This window comes from Drosophila melanogaster, chromosome 2L (assembly GCF_000001215.4).
Source record: "Drosophila melanogaster chromosome 2L".
Lineage (NCBI taxonomy): Eukaryota > Metazoa > Arthropoda > Insecta > Diptera > Drosophilidae > Drosophila > Drosophila melanogaster.
This window is the reverse complement of record NT_033779.5, coordinates 16,245,810-16,261,944: the sequence shown is the minus strand read 5'-3', so window position 1 is coordinate 16,261,944 and position 16,135 is coordinate 16,245,810. Positions and strand designations below refer to the sequence as shown.

The 16,135-nt window shown below is 37.4% G+C and overlaps 4 protein-coding genes across 12 annotated transcripts; 3 read left to right on the top strand and 1 right to left on the bottom strand.

The window, feature by feature from the left end:
- Positions 1–67: 67 nt before the first annotated feature.
- On the top strand, positions 68–2,531 carry twe (twine). 4 transcript variants are annotated; one of them, NM_057285.4, is made up of 2 exons: positions 68–354; positions 440–2,531. In NM_057285.4, the coding sequence occupies exon 2, from the start codon at positions 440–442 to the stop codon at positions 1,718–1,720; it is 1,281 nt and encodes a 426-aa protein (NP_476633.1). In that variant the 5' UTR covers positions 68–354; the 3' UTR covers positions 1,721–2,531. The 4 variants fall into 4 exon arrangements, with proteins under 4 accessions (NP_476633.1, NP_001260493.1, NP_001260492.1 ...); NM_001273564.2 differs by having other exon boundaries at positions 440–2,068; NM_001273563.1 differs by having other exon boundaries at positions 181–328.
- EndoGI (Endonuclease G inhibitor) lies at positions 2,434–4,257 on the bottom strand. Of its 3 annotated transcripts, NM_001273560.1 has the most exons (3): positions 4,180–4,257; positions 3,766–3,908; positions 2,512–3,696 (listed from the first exon to the last, which is right to left on the bottom strand). In NM_001273560.1, the coding sequence occupies exons 2-3, from the start codon at positions 3,829–3,831 to the stop codon at positions 2,683–2,685; spliced, it is 1,080 nt and encodes a 359-aa protein (NP_001260489.1). In that variant the 5' UTR covers positions 3,832–3,908; positions 4,180–4,257; the 3' UTR covers positions 2,512–2,682. The 3 variants fall into 3 exon arrangements, with proteins under 3 accessions (NP_001260490.1, NP_001260489.1, NP_609781.1); NM_001273561.2 differs by lacking the exon at positions 4,180–4,257 and having other exon boundaries at positions 2,434–3,696; positions 3,766–3,940; NM_135937.3 differs by lacking the exon at positions 4,180–4,257 and having other exon boundaries at positions 3,766–3,940.
- Positions 4,258–4,338: 81 nt separating this feature from the next.
- On the top strand, positions 4,339–16,110 carry PRL-1 (PRL-1 phosphatase). Of its 4 annotated transcripts, none has more exons than NM_135936.3 (6): positions 4,339–4,869; positions 11,787–11,864; positions 12,239–13,114; positions 13,177–13,343; positions 14,561–14,692; positions 14,759–16,110. In NM_135936.3, exons 3-6 carry the CDS (start codon positions 12,995–12,997, stop codon positions 14,868–14,870), a joined length of 531 nt encoding a protein of 176 aa, NP_609780.1. In that variant the 5' UTR covers positions 4,339–4,869; positions 11,787–11,864; positions 12,239–12,994; the 3' UTR covers positions 14,871–16,110. The 4 variants fall into 4 exon arrangements, with proteins under 4 accessions (NP_609780.1, NP_001260488.1, NP_723956.1 ...); NM_001273559.1 differs by lacking the exon at positions 4,339–4,869 and adding an exon at positions 5,790–5,895 and having other exon boundaries at positions 12,854–13,114; NM_165150.2 differs by lacking the exon at positions 4,339–4,869 and adding an exon at positions 10,157–10,321.
- CG46309 (uncharacterized protein) lies at positions 10,157–16,110 on the top strand. Its single transcript, NM_001347787.1, has 6 exons — positions 10,157–10,321; positions 11,787–11,864; positions 12,239–13,114; positions 13,177–13,343; positions 14,561–14,692; positions 14,759–16,110. The coding sequence occupies exon 1, from the start codon at positions 10,187–10,189 to the stop codon at positions 10,313–10,315; it is 129 nt and encodes a 42-aa protein (NP_001334740.1). The 5' UTR covers positions 10,157–10,186; the 3' UTR covers positions 10,316–10,321; positions 11,787–11,864; positions 12,239–13,114; positions 13,177–13,343; positions 14,561–14,692; positions 14,759–16,110.
- Positions 16,111–16,135: the final 25 nt, after the last annotated feature.

The following is a 16,135-nucleotide window of genomic DNA, read 5'->3' as shown; positions in this document are numbered from 1 at the left end:
GGTAGAACACGTTATCATTAAGATGGCTGCGCTTTTTAAATTCAATTTCATTGCTCTTTGTCAAATAAAGTTGAACCAGCCATGCAAATACCAACAAAAAAATATACAAGCAATTTAAATTCAAACTAGAGCGTCCTGTTTAAATACGGCGCAGTGGTGAGTTAGCAGGTGGTGGGTTTGCATCGGTAGAATGGGGAATTGATAAAGGCGCCAATAAAGTTGACCGCCAAAAGCGAAACAAACAAGTCGACAGAACAAGAAAATCGTCAAGGATTTGGCAATCGAAATCACTGCGCACGCTGGAACCCAAAATCTGAACTTCCCAATAGTTACGTATATCGCAAATAGATCAGGGTAAGAACAATTGCGAAAATCCAGCTGATTTTAGCAGCTTCCAGCTGATAAAAAAATCATTGTTTTTTTTCTTTTTAACGCGCAGATGGCGAGCAAGCGGCTAATGCTCGATGTGGAGGAAGAAGATGATGAAAGTGGAGCGTGTGGTCAGGAGAATTTCGATCCCCATGATGCCGATATGGAATACCAGGCCAAAAGGCGAAAATCAGCCGTGCAGGAGACTCCGCTGCAATGGATGCTGAAGCGGCATATTCCTGCCAGCACCACCGTTCTGTCGCCCATCACCGAATTGTCGCAGAATATGAATGGAGCCCGCCTGGATGGCACTCCCAAGTCCACCCAGAGAATCCCAGCCAACAGGACCCTGAATAACTTTAATAGCCTGTCCTCGCGAACACTCGGCAGTTTCAGTAGCTCCTGCTCGAGTTACGAGTCGGGCAACTCGCTGGATGATGAGTACATGGACATGTTCGAAATGGAATCAGCCGAGAATCACAATCTTGAGTTGCCCGATGACTTGGAAGTGCTCCTCAGCGGACAGCTGAAATCGGAAAGCAATTTAGAGGAGATGTCCAACAAAAAAGGCTCCCTGCGTCGCTGCCTTAGCATGTATCCCAGTGAACAGCCAGAGGAAGCGGTTCAAGAACCAGATCAGGAGACCAACATGCCCATGAAGAAGATGCAACGGAAAACTCTATCAATGAACGACGCCGAGATCATGAGAGCACTGGGAGATGAACCAGAGTTAATCGGAGATCTCAGCAAGCCATGTACCCTGCCCTGTTTGGCGACAGGCATTAGACATCGTGATCTAAAGACCATCTCCAGTGACACATTGGCCAGACTGATTCAGGGCGAGTTTGATGAACAATTGGGAAGCCAGGGCGGATACGAGATCATAGACTGCCGTTACCCATACGAGTTCCTTGGCGGACACATACGGGGAGCGAAGAATTTGTACACACGTGGGCAGATACAGGAGGCGTTTCCCACGCTGACCTCCAATCAGGAAAATCGACGCATCTACGTCTTCCACTGTGAGTTCTCCTCGGAACGGGGTCCCAAGCTATTGCGCTACCTGCGGAGCAACGACAGAAGTCAGCATACCCACAACTATCCGGCACTGGACTATCCTGAACTTTATATCCTGCACAATGGGTACAAGGAGTTCTTCGGTCTATACTCGCAGCTATGCCAGCCCAGCCAATATGTACCAATGCTGGCACCGGCGCACAATGATGAGTTTCGATATTTTCGGGCCAAGACCAAGTCCTGGCAATGTGGCGAGGGCGGAGACAGTGGAATCGGCGGTGGAGGCTCTCGCGGCCTCCGGAAATCACGTTCACGACTGCTCTACGCCGAGTGACCATTTCAGGCTATAGATACAATTCTCGAATCGATCCACCTGCCATAAGCTCACAGAGATCTCAATGAGAAACGATGGCTGCCCAATTTTACTCATAGAATTATTTTGTAATATTTAAGGACGCACATTTTAAGGTTCATTTCTTGTTGCGTTGTTCAAATGTTGTGAAAGCACTTTATATTTATTTAGTTCTTGATTTTGTATTATGTTCCACGTTGTGTGGACACAGAGCACCCAAATGGGAACCACCAAAGATGGGAAGAAGAACAGAAAATGGATATATGTTCTCTAGTCAGTGTATGTAATAGTTTCAAAATTAATTAAAGTTCATTTTTGTGTTCGGAATTTAAAAGTTAACTTAAGAAAGTATTTCATATTTTATTTTAGTATTTAAGCATAATAATCTAACCATTGGATTTAAGAACTTCAAAGGAAATTACGAAAATTGTCTATGTATGAATACAAACTATGCTGAAACTATTTATGTGGATTCCACCTACATCGGTCAACTTTTATTAAAAGTATCTAAAAACAATCATTTAATACACAATTTAAAAGTTTTAGGATGCATAATGCTTAATTAGAACAGGAGATGTAAGAATACTCATAAAATATTTCAAGAAAATTCGTGATACAAATTTTAAATCAAATGAAGAAAAATGTTCCTTAATTTATATGCTATTATAGTTTATATATATTACAAAATTTTAAATGCTTTAAGCTATTGAAGAAATATGAAGAGAACAAATAATTTGTTACTGATCGAGATAATAAAAAGGACCACTATTTTTGAGAACAGTTATAAAATACTTATCATTTTATTCATTTTTAAACAATTTCTAACATTTCGAAACATAATTCAGATATTGAAATGCTTTACTGTGTGTGCCTTCAGAGATTACGACCAGAATAGGTGTTTTAGTACATAAGGAAACAATCCTTCAGTCATGAAAGATGCACTACTAATCATCATTTACAGGTCCTTCAAAGGGAGCCTTGCAACCAGCCTTTTCGTAAAACTCGAATGGCAGCGGATCCTCGTTGTCGTAATAGTCGGAATCGCGGGCGCAACTGGGACCAAGTTCCATTTTCACCATCTTGTCGCGCCAAAAGTCGAGAAGCTCTTTGGTGAGAACCTCATCCCTCAGATTGAAAATCCAACTGTTGTAGTCGTCGGGCCCATAGAAACCAGCATCACCCTTGTACTCCTGCAGCAGCTCGGCGGCCTTGTTTTGATCCTCCGCTGAGGGTGTGCCATCGAAGAGCAGCTTCCAGATTATCTCCCTGGCGGCTGCCGCTATCTTCTTCACGCTGGCCTGGTGAACGCTGTCCGGAACGATGATTTTGGTCAGAACAAAGCGCTTCATTAGAGTTCGGTATTCCTCGAGCGGATTTTCCTTGGTCAGGGTGGCCTCAAATTCGCCAGACAGAGCGGCGGCATCATCGGCACTCAGTTCACCCGGAGTTGTAGGCGTCGCTGGCCCATCCTGATCCAGCGAAGCCTGCTCCTCGAGTGCTGCGCGCACCTTTAAGCTGGCTGCAAATGGAGCGGTACAACCGGCATGGGCATAGAACTCCAATGGCGGGGTGTCGTCGCTGTCAAAGAGATCACTGTCGCGTGACCAACAGGGACCGAGTTGCTTCTTCACCAGCACATCGCGCCAAAAGTCGAGGAGTTCCTTCTTTAGAACCTCATCCCTCAGCTTGACAATCCATTCGTTGTACGGCGTCGGGTCGTAGAAGCAGGCGTCACCACGGTATTCCTCCAGCAATTGGCTGGCCTTCTCTGTGTTCGATTGCGAGGTACCGGCCTCGTCGAATAACAGCCGCCAGATGACGTCACGCGCCGCTGCAGCCGTTCGATCGAAATTCTCCTTGGTGACATCATCATCCACGATTTCGTCTACCTGCACGCGTGTTTCGATAAGCTTTTGGTAATCCTTAACGGGATCCACCAGGCCAATGGTGTAATCGTTCTGTCCAGACAATAGTTGTTATTGTTTGTAAACTATTTTTGTTTATTTTCTATGGCTGTTGCTTATTACCTGTGCTACTTTCTCGGCCGTTGCCATTTTGTCGGATTGTGTGTCCTCGGCCTTGCGCTTGGACATTCCCCTCTGGATAAATTGGCGATTTAAGGTTCTTCGAAGTAAAGCGTTTAAAATCGTTGGGCTATTGATCGTCACTTCTGTCGGAAAGAGATAAGATGACTAATTCAGATCGCCGCTTGCTGTTGCGATACTACGAATGTAAATAGTAGGGTAGTTCTTTTCAATAGAGAATAATTTTAATTGGAATATTCTCGGAAGGACAGACCAAGAATCAAAATAAGACGACTTATTGGATGAATAAGAAAAGAAAGTATGTGACATATTGAAAATATTATATATTTTATGTCGGTTTATAAATAAATATATATGTATATATATTGTACAACTTCCTTTAAAATCACATCTTACATTTAAAATAAAAAAAACTGTTTTTAAAAGACAATTGCAAAATAGGTAATTAAATTATTACAAAAAAGTATCGATTCTGCCCGCAATCGATGTTTATCTAACACTTAATTGCACTCGATACTATCGGCTCTATCGAGTGTTCGAGATTATCGAATATAATCACCATCCGTGTCTACCAACACAAACGAGCGAATTGTTCGCAACGCCTACTTCGATTACAAGTACTTTGCTCTTGGAAATCGGTAGAAAAAATTGTGCAATCCGTGCTGGAAACTACAGATATTATTTTCGCCCGATTAATTCATGTCAAATTGATAGATTCATCTTATACCATTGGTTCCGCCCCGTGCTGACTGTGTTTGTGTGTGTGTGTGCGTGACAGACACAAAGAAATTTGAGGTTAAGCTGCAGATGAATTTTGCGTTAATGTCGCTGAAAAACCAAAGTTTAACAATCCTATTCAATAAAAAACACTTAAGCTAAAGATACAATCAATTTACAGTTGCAATAAGAGCAATAGTTGTGTCGTAAAAGGCAACACACACCAGCCAATTGCATTCGTGGAATTCGTGTCGGTGAGAGTCTCGCGGTGCGTCTGTGTGTGCGTGTGGACGTGAATTCAATTTTCTCGTGCACGAAAAGCAACGAAAAAGCTTCAAAAGTTATACTCAAATGTGTATGGCAATTGTGGTAAGTGCGGCAGGGGATCGGCTACAGCCGCAAGTTTTTAAATAATACATTTTTGTTGCATAAATTGTTTCGAACGTCAACGAACACTCGCACAACTACTGAGCCACAAAGTATGTGTGCTTGTGTGCGTGCGTTGGCATTTACATTCAATTTTTTTCGTTTAAACAATTTCTAACTGGATTTTGTTTGTTTTATTCGAAAAATAGTCTTAAAAAACATGTTGGCATTAGAAATAGTTTCTGGAATTTGTTTAAATTTTTTTTTAGTATATATCAACCAGTTACATTTTTATTTGTCTGTGCAAAAACTATAAACAATTGTCATCTTGTAAAACTAGAATATGTTATAAACTAATTGTGTTTACGTTTTTTATAAATATGAATGTGAACTTTTTAAATGTATTCTTCTCAAAATACCAACAAATCTGTGTAATTGCTATGAATAATATTCTTTTCTTCGCAATCAAATTAATCGAATTGCAAATTCTGCTGTGCTTGCATAAAAAACGTTAAGGAAAGTAATGTAATGTCCCATTTGTTATCATACACAACAATCATATACTTCAATAAATGGGTAACTTCACGCATTTTACTTTCATTCGACCCAGTTACCTGGTTAACTGCCTTCGCCAGTTGAAAATAAATGTCAGCTGACCCAGTTTTACCATCCGAACGGAACTAGGACGGGACCAAAACTATTTTGCACTGCACCAGTTAAAGTTTATTTCTCTTATTTTTTTTGGCAGTTTTTATCATCTTCATACGTCATTTGCTAGGTACATACACGTAGATTCTAATCTAATATCTAATCTGTTGAAGACATTTCGAGCAGATTTATATCATATCAAAGCGGCAGAGCAAACAGTAAACAAAAGACATGGCCGAGAGAAATTGTTTTTTTTAGAACAAAACAGCCAAATCAGTTGGCATTTTATACTGAACAAATGTGGACGGAGCAAAGTTGTAGTGCAAAAAGATTGCCTTCGTTCATAGCTTTCAATTTTACAATCAGTTGTTACTCAACAAGGTTTGGCTGTGATTTGCTGTTATCTCGAATTTTCGCATTTTTTCCACCTGTGTTTATCTTGATCGCACTGTTTGCTAATCGATATCAGCAAATTGCGTCAATTGGTATTGAAAGCGGTATAAGCGGTATAGAAATGGAACCTGGCAACTGAAACTGTCCCATACGCACCAAAGGAATATCAATTATACGCCAACCGGTGGTTGAAAATCCCAACGATATCCATTTTTTAACCGGTTCTCTTGTCAGATTTCTTGTGCTCTCTCCCTTTTATTTCCGTTTGGGGTCTCTTGTCCTTGAACAAGTTCAATGATAGTGCCCCGGCCACGGCAATACAAACAAAAGAAAGAAAAGAATCTCTTTCGGTTTCATTCTCTCTTTTTATTTATCCGTGATAAAAAAGAGCGAGCAGATAAGCGTATCAGCCAAGGGAAGAATTTTAAAATCCGGTTTGACTTTATCAAAAATATACCGAACAAACTCATACGAAAAGACGTCATAACTTGAACGCATCGATTACAAAACTCGATTAATTTGGTAGGGTTCCTTTCAATCATACAGATATACATTTTTCAAGATTGAATACCTATCTATCTAGCATTGCATTAAATTCCATTTTCTTATCAAGAGTACTACTACATGTATCTCAACTCAGTGTAGAGATTACGTATACGCTTCTTGGTTATTTTGTATTCCAGCTGTTTGTATTTTGTTGTCTGGGTTTATCTGCTTTCCGCCAGTTCTAAAATATTCCATATTCCCACGCACACAATCGAATCGAAAGCCAATTGAATTCCTCGAAATGTGTGGCAATACTTTCGTTCATTGAAATGCTTCCAGCAAATTTGTTTGAGGTCATTTTGATTTAGTGCAATTTATTGGATCTTTCTGAACATCTTCAACATCTTCTTAATTTTTGTTGTTGTGCGATAAATTTGCTTACTCGACAATTACCGAAATTAAACTTATTTAAAATTTACAACTTTCACTGCTCCGTGATCTGTAACCAAATCTATAAATGTGTCAAGTTGTAATTATAGAAATTCTCAAAATTAATTGAATGTAGATAAATGTATATTTCACGGTCTTTTGAGGTCATACTCGTACAGTAGCGGCAGCTTAAATTCTACAGCCAGCTAATTAAATACACTCGCACATTAGTTAGGAAGAAGTCAAGAACTCGCTAATTAGAAATATCGAAGTAGCATGAGAGTTGCGAACTTTCAGACTACTTTTCGCGGTTATATATCATTGTGCTGTATTATTTTTTTTTTTTTTTTTACTGCTGTCACGTTTTGGCCGCTTGTGTGCAGAATTTCACCAATACATGTCATATCCAAAAATAGACCAAAAAGCGAACAACAAAGCATGCAATACGATTTACAAACGTCAGTGGAGGGTGGAGGGTGGTAGATTGGTGGAAAATGGGAGGGGAAAATGTCACCGACCACCCCCGGATTCTATATATAGTGCGCGATAAATGCGGCGCTGTTTGTCCTCAATAGTTTTGGCCTGCCCTTGGTTAAGGTACACAGTACCCAAAACTAACCAGGAAAATGGCACTTTTTTGTTGATGTACTATGCATGTATGTACGTAATCCTTGTCTGTAAATCAACCTTGAAGGACCTGCAATTTGTGGCAGGAGAAGGCATGCATTCGATAATTGCAATAACGAGACAAGATTGCTTATTTATTTTTGTTTTGGTTGCATTTTATCAAAACAAAACAACAACAGCTGTTTTCCGATTAAAAGTCGTTGATGACGCATGAGAAGTCGCCGCCTGGTGCGTCACGAAAAACAGCGCGACCACTTGGCAACTAGAAAAAGGCGGTTTGAGATCCTAGTTGCCCCCGTGGTGGGGCCACCATTTCCTGCTCATCTCCTCCTGGTTCGCAGCACTCGAGACGCTTCGGGGCAAACTTAAAATTTCCATTATGGCGAAATACGGAAATCGCGGATGGATGGAGATGGAGATGGTGTTGGTGCTGGGGCTTGGACATCGCCCTTCCTCCTTTGCTAGTCGCGCAAAATCAATAACTCGAGCTTGGTCTGTGTTTTTTTTTGCTGTCTTTTCATTTGACTTGGGTTTCCAATACCCATACTTATCTGATCTGAAAGCGTGCCGCGAATATCTAAGGTGAACAAAACTTAGAAAAGTTTTGGTTTTCATGTGTTTGGCAGTACAAAAAAGGTTCTTGCTTGCTTTATATCTATATCTATATCTATCTATATCTCGTATCTATCTATATCTATCTATCTATATCAATCTATCTATATCAATCTTCTTGACTATACATTTATTGTAAGATGAATTTATATCTATTGATCCTAAATCATTTACAATTATTCTCAATATTCATTTAAGATACCAATGATTCCAATGATTTAAGTTCCAAGTTGGTAACAGTGTACTGTTTTATTGAATGTTTAGTCTACCAGCTTTCTACCCCATGTAGGTAGCTAGTTTTTGTTTTTTTAATAAGTGTATAAGACTTAATGTATTCTTAGTGTCTGCGTTATGTCTGGCTTTTTTTTTCGGCACGTCTCCGGTTTTATTGACACCCGTGGACAGACTTTAGCTTAGTAAGTTGAGGCTTGAGTGGCAGTTACCCTCATCACATTTCCCGTCCGTTAGTCATTTTCAATTTGTTTACAACCTTTTACTACTATTTTTTGCAAGTCTGTGATTATTGGCGTAAATCGGGCGATCTTGTTTGCCAGGATTGCAGTCGAAGTCTAAACAAAAACTGAAAGAGGGGACAAACAAAAAAAAAAAAAAAGAAAAGGGAACTGGAATTGAAGTACTTTGAACCCCGAATCCAAACTCAGACACACCGGCATTCAGTTGTGTTTGCTTTCTTACCTCCAGATTTCATCGGTTCCTTGTTCTTTGTTTCCTTCTTGTCTGGCCCTCGGTCTAAGTCGTCTGCTCCTGTTTCGGGAAAGTCCAATCAACTTTCCGCACAGACAAAACCATCTGCTACCTCGGAGAGAACAAAAAGTATTTTTTGTCAAAGATACAATAGTCTGTTAAGAAGTTTTGTCTAATTGCACGAATATCTTTATGTTGATTTGAATCAAAAGTTTGATTTCATTAAACTCGTCGTTTAAAGACATTATGATGTATTAACTGATTGGAAAATGTATTTGAAAATCTGTGTATGTAGCGAGGAGCATTCAAGTGGAACAAATGTGTACATATGTATGCATGTATGTTTGTATATAGCGAGTAACAATATAGCCGCAATTTGGTATTAGTGTCGTCATGCCATTTGCCTACATCTCGATTATAATCAACTGGTTTAAATGTAAGACTAATTTCATATTAAGTTACACGTTTGTGTGCGCCGTAGCCTTCATTAACTGTGCATAATATAAACCGCATTTAGCTTTGTTTATTGCCCTTAAATAACGACTGACCTTGGCATCCCGTAAAAGTTATAATCTGACTGCAAAACTTTCCTTCGCTGTATTTGAACACTTTCCAAGTCAGGTAGCTAGATGGGGAAAAAAACCTTTATATGCTAAAGATCTTATCAATCATTTATTTATTCCCCGATTTAAAAAGCGTTTCCACACAGTTATTTGAATATCCTACGGATTATATGTCTATAAGCATTTTGGCACTTTAAAATACCAAGCCATTAACGCGAAATAATTTGTATTGGTCATAAATATAAGTGTTTGTTAGGTAATGTCAATATGATTTGCGTTTCTTCGAAAATACAGGTATATTCAAAATTTTAGTAGAGTTTATTTTCGAAACTTATTTCAGAGACGAAGTCGAAAAAAATATTTTAAGATCTATATTTAAAAAGAACAGAATACAAACTAACTTGTTGTCTAGTTTCTAAAATTAAACAATTTAACATTTTAAAATAAATACCCTCGTGATTTTAAATCAGAACTACTTATATTGTCACTACTATACCAGAACGAATAAAATGCTTTAAAATTTAAACATTTTTAGTAAGCACAAAATTCGCCCTTTCATGGTCCATTGAACTCTGCTAATTATGTTCAACAGTAGAAAAGTAAAACTAACCAAGCAAATTGTTTCTATTTTTCCTGCCTCTATTGTTTTTGCACAACAGACTTTTTAAAGCGCTTTAAATATGCACCAGACTGTAGATAATTTTTTTTCGCTCTCTGCGTGAGCGATTGGAGAGATGTGCGTCACGACTCTCTCTTCGTTCTCCCCGGCAATGGAGACTTACTGCCGGACGGAGCGGCCGTTTCCGTGGCGTAAAATGGGCGGCGAAGAGTTGACAATCGCCAGTCGATAGCAAAACATGAGAGAGTGCTCATCACGCAGCAATACGCGTCTACTTATTGTGGTAATCGTAATCGATCAACGTCTCAGAATCGACACTTGTCGATATTTAATCGAGATACTATCTCGCCGTATAACGGGCGATTAACGATAGGTAAATACAATTTATCCGCTGGCAAATCTGAATGTGGAGGACCAATCCTCAGTATATTCGAATTAACTGATAGGAGAGAAAGCTTTACGATCCGCGGATAAAATCGATTAGTGTCTTCCGGCAAACACCTGTCGATATCTAATCGGGAGTCCATATCAACGGGTTACAAGCCGCCCCGTCGTAATCAGCAACTAATCACTGTATTTGCTTAAATGCATAGCGAAATACCTATGTATATATAGATATTTACATATATATTTGCCTGTGTGATTTTTCAATTTCGCCAAGACGCAAAACAAAAAATACATTGCATAAGTCACAAGTAAAAACCGACTGGGAAATATAGCATCAACAAAAAGTGTTGTTGCTTAACGTGTCATGAGGTAAACACACACACACACTGACAAATCTAGAATGTACTGGTATATACTAGGTGCATTCCGAGAAGAAGTGAAAGTTTTCAGTTCTATCAACAAAGTGTTCCTTTTATATGTTTTGTTTTTATTTTTTTGCGCCCGCTTCTTAATTAGTTTCACGCGTTTCAATATCACTAGCTATTCCACAATGGATTCTCCAATACATACCATAATCGAAATGCCTTTAACATAAGGAATTGGCCAATTTTCGAGAGAAATATTCGCCTACTTTAGGCAAAAGTGCAAAAATAAACACAGGTCGCACTGGGGCCATAGAAAATGGAATATTTGCTTAAAGAGTTATCGCGTTTGTGTGGATATACACGTATATATGCGAAATACATATTATACAATCATTGTTCTGTTTCGGTCTTTATATTTGTGAACTCATTTTATACATATGCTTTTCATGATCATCAACGGAATATAAATAATGTAAACGGTCGTGGAAATGAGCAGTCATTATCTTGGATCACTTTTAGGGAATATTTTTAATATTTTTTTTTTCAGACAGCAGGCGACCAATACATTTAAAATCCACTTCAACGATTTTCCTTGCGTATGTTTTCTGGTTCTCGCAGATAAATTTCAGTTGATAAAGGCGGTTTTCTTTTATTTATTCTAAATTGGCTATTTTGGTTGCTAATTAAGTATTGCAAAAGTTGGTAAATCCTAAAAATGTTGAAATTATTTTTGTATGCTTATGGCACCTGTTTCAAAATTGTACAATATATGTATATTATGTACAACGTGAGCCCTAACCCTTGAATGATTTCGATTGTAATGCACCAGTTTTATAATTAATTTATTTATTTCAATTATAATTTTTATGTATCACTTTGGAATTGACTTGCAAATCGATTTTTTTGTATACAATTTATTTCCAATAAACGCTTTTAGCTGGTAATGTTTACAAACATTCTTCATTTCTCGATTGCAAATGGTGGTCAAATAAATTCCTACAAAAATATTTCTAGCTTTTTTTCAATTTTCATTTCATTTAAATGTGATACTGAATGTTGTCCCAACATTTTATTTCTCTTTTGCAGTTGGTTAGACCTGTTCCCACATCTATGGAGTTTCATCTAGACAGTGCAGAATACTGCCAGGCACAGCACAAATAAAAAGTGAGTATGGATTATTTTTGTAGGGTATATGGACTTTTCGTTTAATTAATTAGCTCAAGTGGCACGGGCGGTACACTTGCTGGCCATGGAAAGGTCACTTGACTTACAGTGAACAAAGCACTGTGACCTTTCTGGACAATTGACGGCTTGACCCGCCCCGAAGAACATCGCGGATAAAAAGAGAGTGTCGTGCGAGACGAAAATGGCGAAAGTCTCAATTATTTCATTGCGTGTAATTGAGCTAAATTGTTTTTTAGTTTCCCACGAATTGTTTTCAATTAAATGAACAATGGGAGTCGCGAGAAAGAAGCTCAAACCGACTTGCGCCAGATTTGTCTGGAATATTGAACTCATTCTAGTCTCACTCTTTGCAGGTAAGCAATCCTACAAAAAGGCGGAGATAGCCTGAGTAAACACAGTCACCACTTCGGAAGTCGCCATCGATAGATAAGTGGTGTGGATACCATCAGAATAATACCGTCAACGGATCAGCTGAAATAGCGGCGACAGCAGCGGCATCAATTAGCCAAAGACTGTCGATCTATGGGAGAGAAAGAAGAATACTAAATTCAAAGCATCGCGGTGATCACAGATCATATCACAGCAAGGATATATTTAAATTTTTAACAACGAAACCTTGAAAAAGTTGTAATATTTTCGAAAACAAAACGGGAACTGAGCCCAAATCATTTTTGTTAGCTTAAAAAATACGTGTGACACTTAACAGGGAACCCTTTTTTCAGTCAAAGAAAATTGATTGATTTTCTTTGTGATAGCAGAAAAAATCCATAATTGTACTTAATTGAAAAGAAAAAGAACTAATTTTACTTAAACGATACTTAAACTAAGTTTGTGTTTTGGTGTAAAACATTTAAGATACGATACGAAAAGAGTTAATTATATTTATATTTATATTTATTTTTTATACATAACTCTAGCCTAAACAAGATTCAATTGTAAGCCTCTAACACGCTGAATTTTTAATCTAGAAATCAAACTACTTCCGTTAAAAGAAACCAATCAAATCTTTGTGAAAACGAAACAAAAACCACACCTCAAGATTGTAAGAAAACAGACTTAAGTGCACACGAGCCAGATTAAGTCCTTCAGAACAGCTTTTGTAATTGTTTATGAGCATCACCATGCGTCAAAAAGATCTGCGCCCAGCGCCCGCTCTAATTGAGTACAAGGGCATGAAGTTCCTAATCACCGATCGACCATCAGACATAACCATTAATCACTACATTATGGTAAGTCCCATAATCGTGTAAGCCTTAACCGCCACCCATTAATTTCCATAACATTCTTGTAGGAGCTAAAGAAGAACAATGTCAACACTGTGGTGCGCGTGTGCGAACCTAGCTATAATACCGACGAGCTCGAGACACAAGGCATTACCGTCAAGGACCTGGCCTTTGAGGACGGCACCTTCCCGCCTCAGCAAGTCGTTGACGAGTGGTTTGAGGTCTTAAAGGATAAGTGAGTACAATAACAGAGCTCTTGCATTCGCGTAGTTAATTGTTATTTTAATAATTATGTCATTTAAGACACTGAGCGTATTATTTTACTTTGTTTCACATTCAAAAACTGGAGATCTAATAAATTTAGTCATTATTAGTTTTAACATTGAATATAAATAGTAACAACATTATTATAGCTACACTGTAAAGATATTATCATTTATTTCATAAGCGAATTAGATTGATAAATTTACAGCTACCACCATATCAAATAGTTCTTATTTAAGACATATGTATTAAATGTATTATTTTACTTAACATAATTTCCGAGATATCATAAACCACAATCGAACTAAACGCGTCTACAAAATAAAAAACCTCAAGTGATTTTTATCAATTTATTCAGTATTATTTGTTGCTTTGTGCCACTCAATCCAAAGATAATCAAATATTACTAAATAAAGAATAAAAAAACCAAAGACAAATATCTAAAAGCTGCGCTAGCCACATATCCAATGAGCTGTTTAAAAATTCAGCACAAATTAAAAAAAAAAGAACATTTCGAAGTTGTACAGAACCCCGCTTGTAGTCCCCGCTATCGCCTTAGCTGCTAGCTTAGTATGATTTCATCAGTTATAAGTTGCTGTATAGAATTTGGTTAACTAAAATCTTCTGCACCATCCTTCCTTCATAATTCTCTCTCAACGTTTTCGTTTTGTAAATTTCGAATTCCGCACTCCATCAACAACTTGTACTACCTGTAAGCTACCAAACTTGATCAACGAGAACTTACCTTACCTTCCTATATGATTCGTTTCGTGTGCTATTTTATGATACCGCTGCTGCTGTGCCCTAGTTTTAGAAAGTCCACAAGCGCCACACTATCCTACTACAAACATAAGCGATTCTCGCTCAGACACATACCAAAAACAGTTCCACCAACAACAGCAACTGCAACTGCAATAAGAACTTCAGCAACCAGAGCCAGTTTATCCGCAGCATCAGGTCGGGACACAGATACAATTCCCCTAACAGGCACAGATAATCTCAATGATACTGGCGAGGCAGCATCAGCAATTTATAATAATACTGCATTTCTTGATAATGAAACTTGTCGGTAAGCGTGTAGACCTAGAGTTATAGGCTTAGACCAAAATTAAAGCAATTGAATAATTAAAGTAAGCCTTTGTATTTATTTTGTAATAAACTTAATAACTTTTTTGTTGTACTTTACAGATATCAACAAAATCCGGAGGCTTGCGTTGCCGTTCATTGTGTGGCTGGTCTGGGACGAGCTCCTGTCCTTGTTGCCTTGGCACTGATTGAATTGGGCTTAAAATATGAGGCAGCAGTGGAAATGATTAGAGAGTAAGTGTTTGATGATAACAAGCCGACAAGATGAAAAAAATTAATTAAACATGCAATTTGTTTTAGTAAACGACGCGGAGCCATTAATGCCAAGCAGCTGTCCTTTTTGGAAAAATACAAGCCAAAGGCGAGACTAAAGCACAAAAATGGTCATAAGAATTCATGTTCTGTGCAATAGATTTCCAACACCATATGTATATTCCCACCAGACAAAAAGTGTTCATTTTTTCAAAAACAAAAAAAAAAAATGCAAGCGGATAGAAAAGCGCATACACAAATATGAATTGATAGGCAGCAATCCGTAAAATTGAACTAACCACAGAGAGCCCAAAAATATGGAAGGAGAAATTGAGTTACAGCCCCAGTTATTACTAAACCTCAAATCTCACATTGAAATGTATTGGCAACAGTTGTGTAAAATTTGTATGTATTAATTAATGTAATTTATTGTTATTTTACAATTCGATTCAGCCACCCCATAGCGAGCTAAAAAAAAAACAATTTAATTTTGTACCTACAGCATATATAAACAGACTTATACGCATATATTTAATTATGAACGGCCCGAATACCCCATTAAATGGTTGTAGAGGGCTTGTCGAAGTAGTTGAAAAATAAACAACATGTTTAAATGTAAAATGTAAACAACAGCAATCACAGCACATTAATAAGCAAAGTCATCGGGATCTAAGTAAAAGAAAACGGTGCACGCAAAAGGATTAAACTTAACATCTATATTCTAAAACTGTAAAATGTACTTAATCGCATATTAGTTTGAAGCTCAGCCCTCAAAAATTTGCATTATTTATATTTTGTTTTTTATCTTCTTTTCACTTCGTCCACTTTTCGCTATCAATGGGTGAAGGCATATATCTGAACACTTATTTGAGTTTTAATTTTCAATAGTAAAAAATACATTTATTTATATTAGAACCTTCTTTTTTATATGCTAAACACCTTGCTTATTTGACACTACAATACCAATCAGCCTCTCACATATATGCATGAGTTCCATGCGTGTATGTGTGATTCAAAGATATATATATATATCTATACATATAATTAAATATATATATGTATTATAGAACTATAGAACTACAAAGTTTTACATTAATGACTACATACATTCAAACTCAAAAATTGCAAGCAGATTAAAGAAATATTTCAAACAAGCAGCAAGAAAAAATAAAACAAAAATTGAGAAAATGAACATGCAAAAAAAAATTAAACCTTATTGTAAACAACAAATTAACAAATTATATTGTGTGAAATGGAGACGATGAAAAGCACGAAGAAAAAACACAAGCCGAAAATAAAAACAAATTTAATGCTTATAAATAATTTATCCAAAATATTGAATTGTAATTTTTTAAAATGTTAGTCATTACAAGGAAATAAAAATGATCTATATTAAAATTAACCAATCACTTTTGTTAATCCCTA

What these genes read in the sequence shown, in the direction of transcription:
- twe (NM_057285.4), top strand. Translation starts at nt 440, where the DNA reads ATGGCGAGCAAGCGGCTAATGCTCGATGTGGAGGAAGAAGATGATGAA.
- EndoGI (NM_001273560.1), bottom strand. Translation starts at nt 3,831, where the DNA reads ATGTCCAAGCGCAAGGCCGAGGACACACAATCCGACAAAATGGCAACG. An exon ending in CGGCCGAGAAAGTAGCACAG is followed by an intron (nt 3,697 to 3,765) that starts GTAATAAGCAAC and finishes TTGTCTGGACAG; the next exon opens with AACGATTACACCATTGGCCT.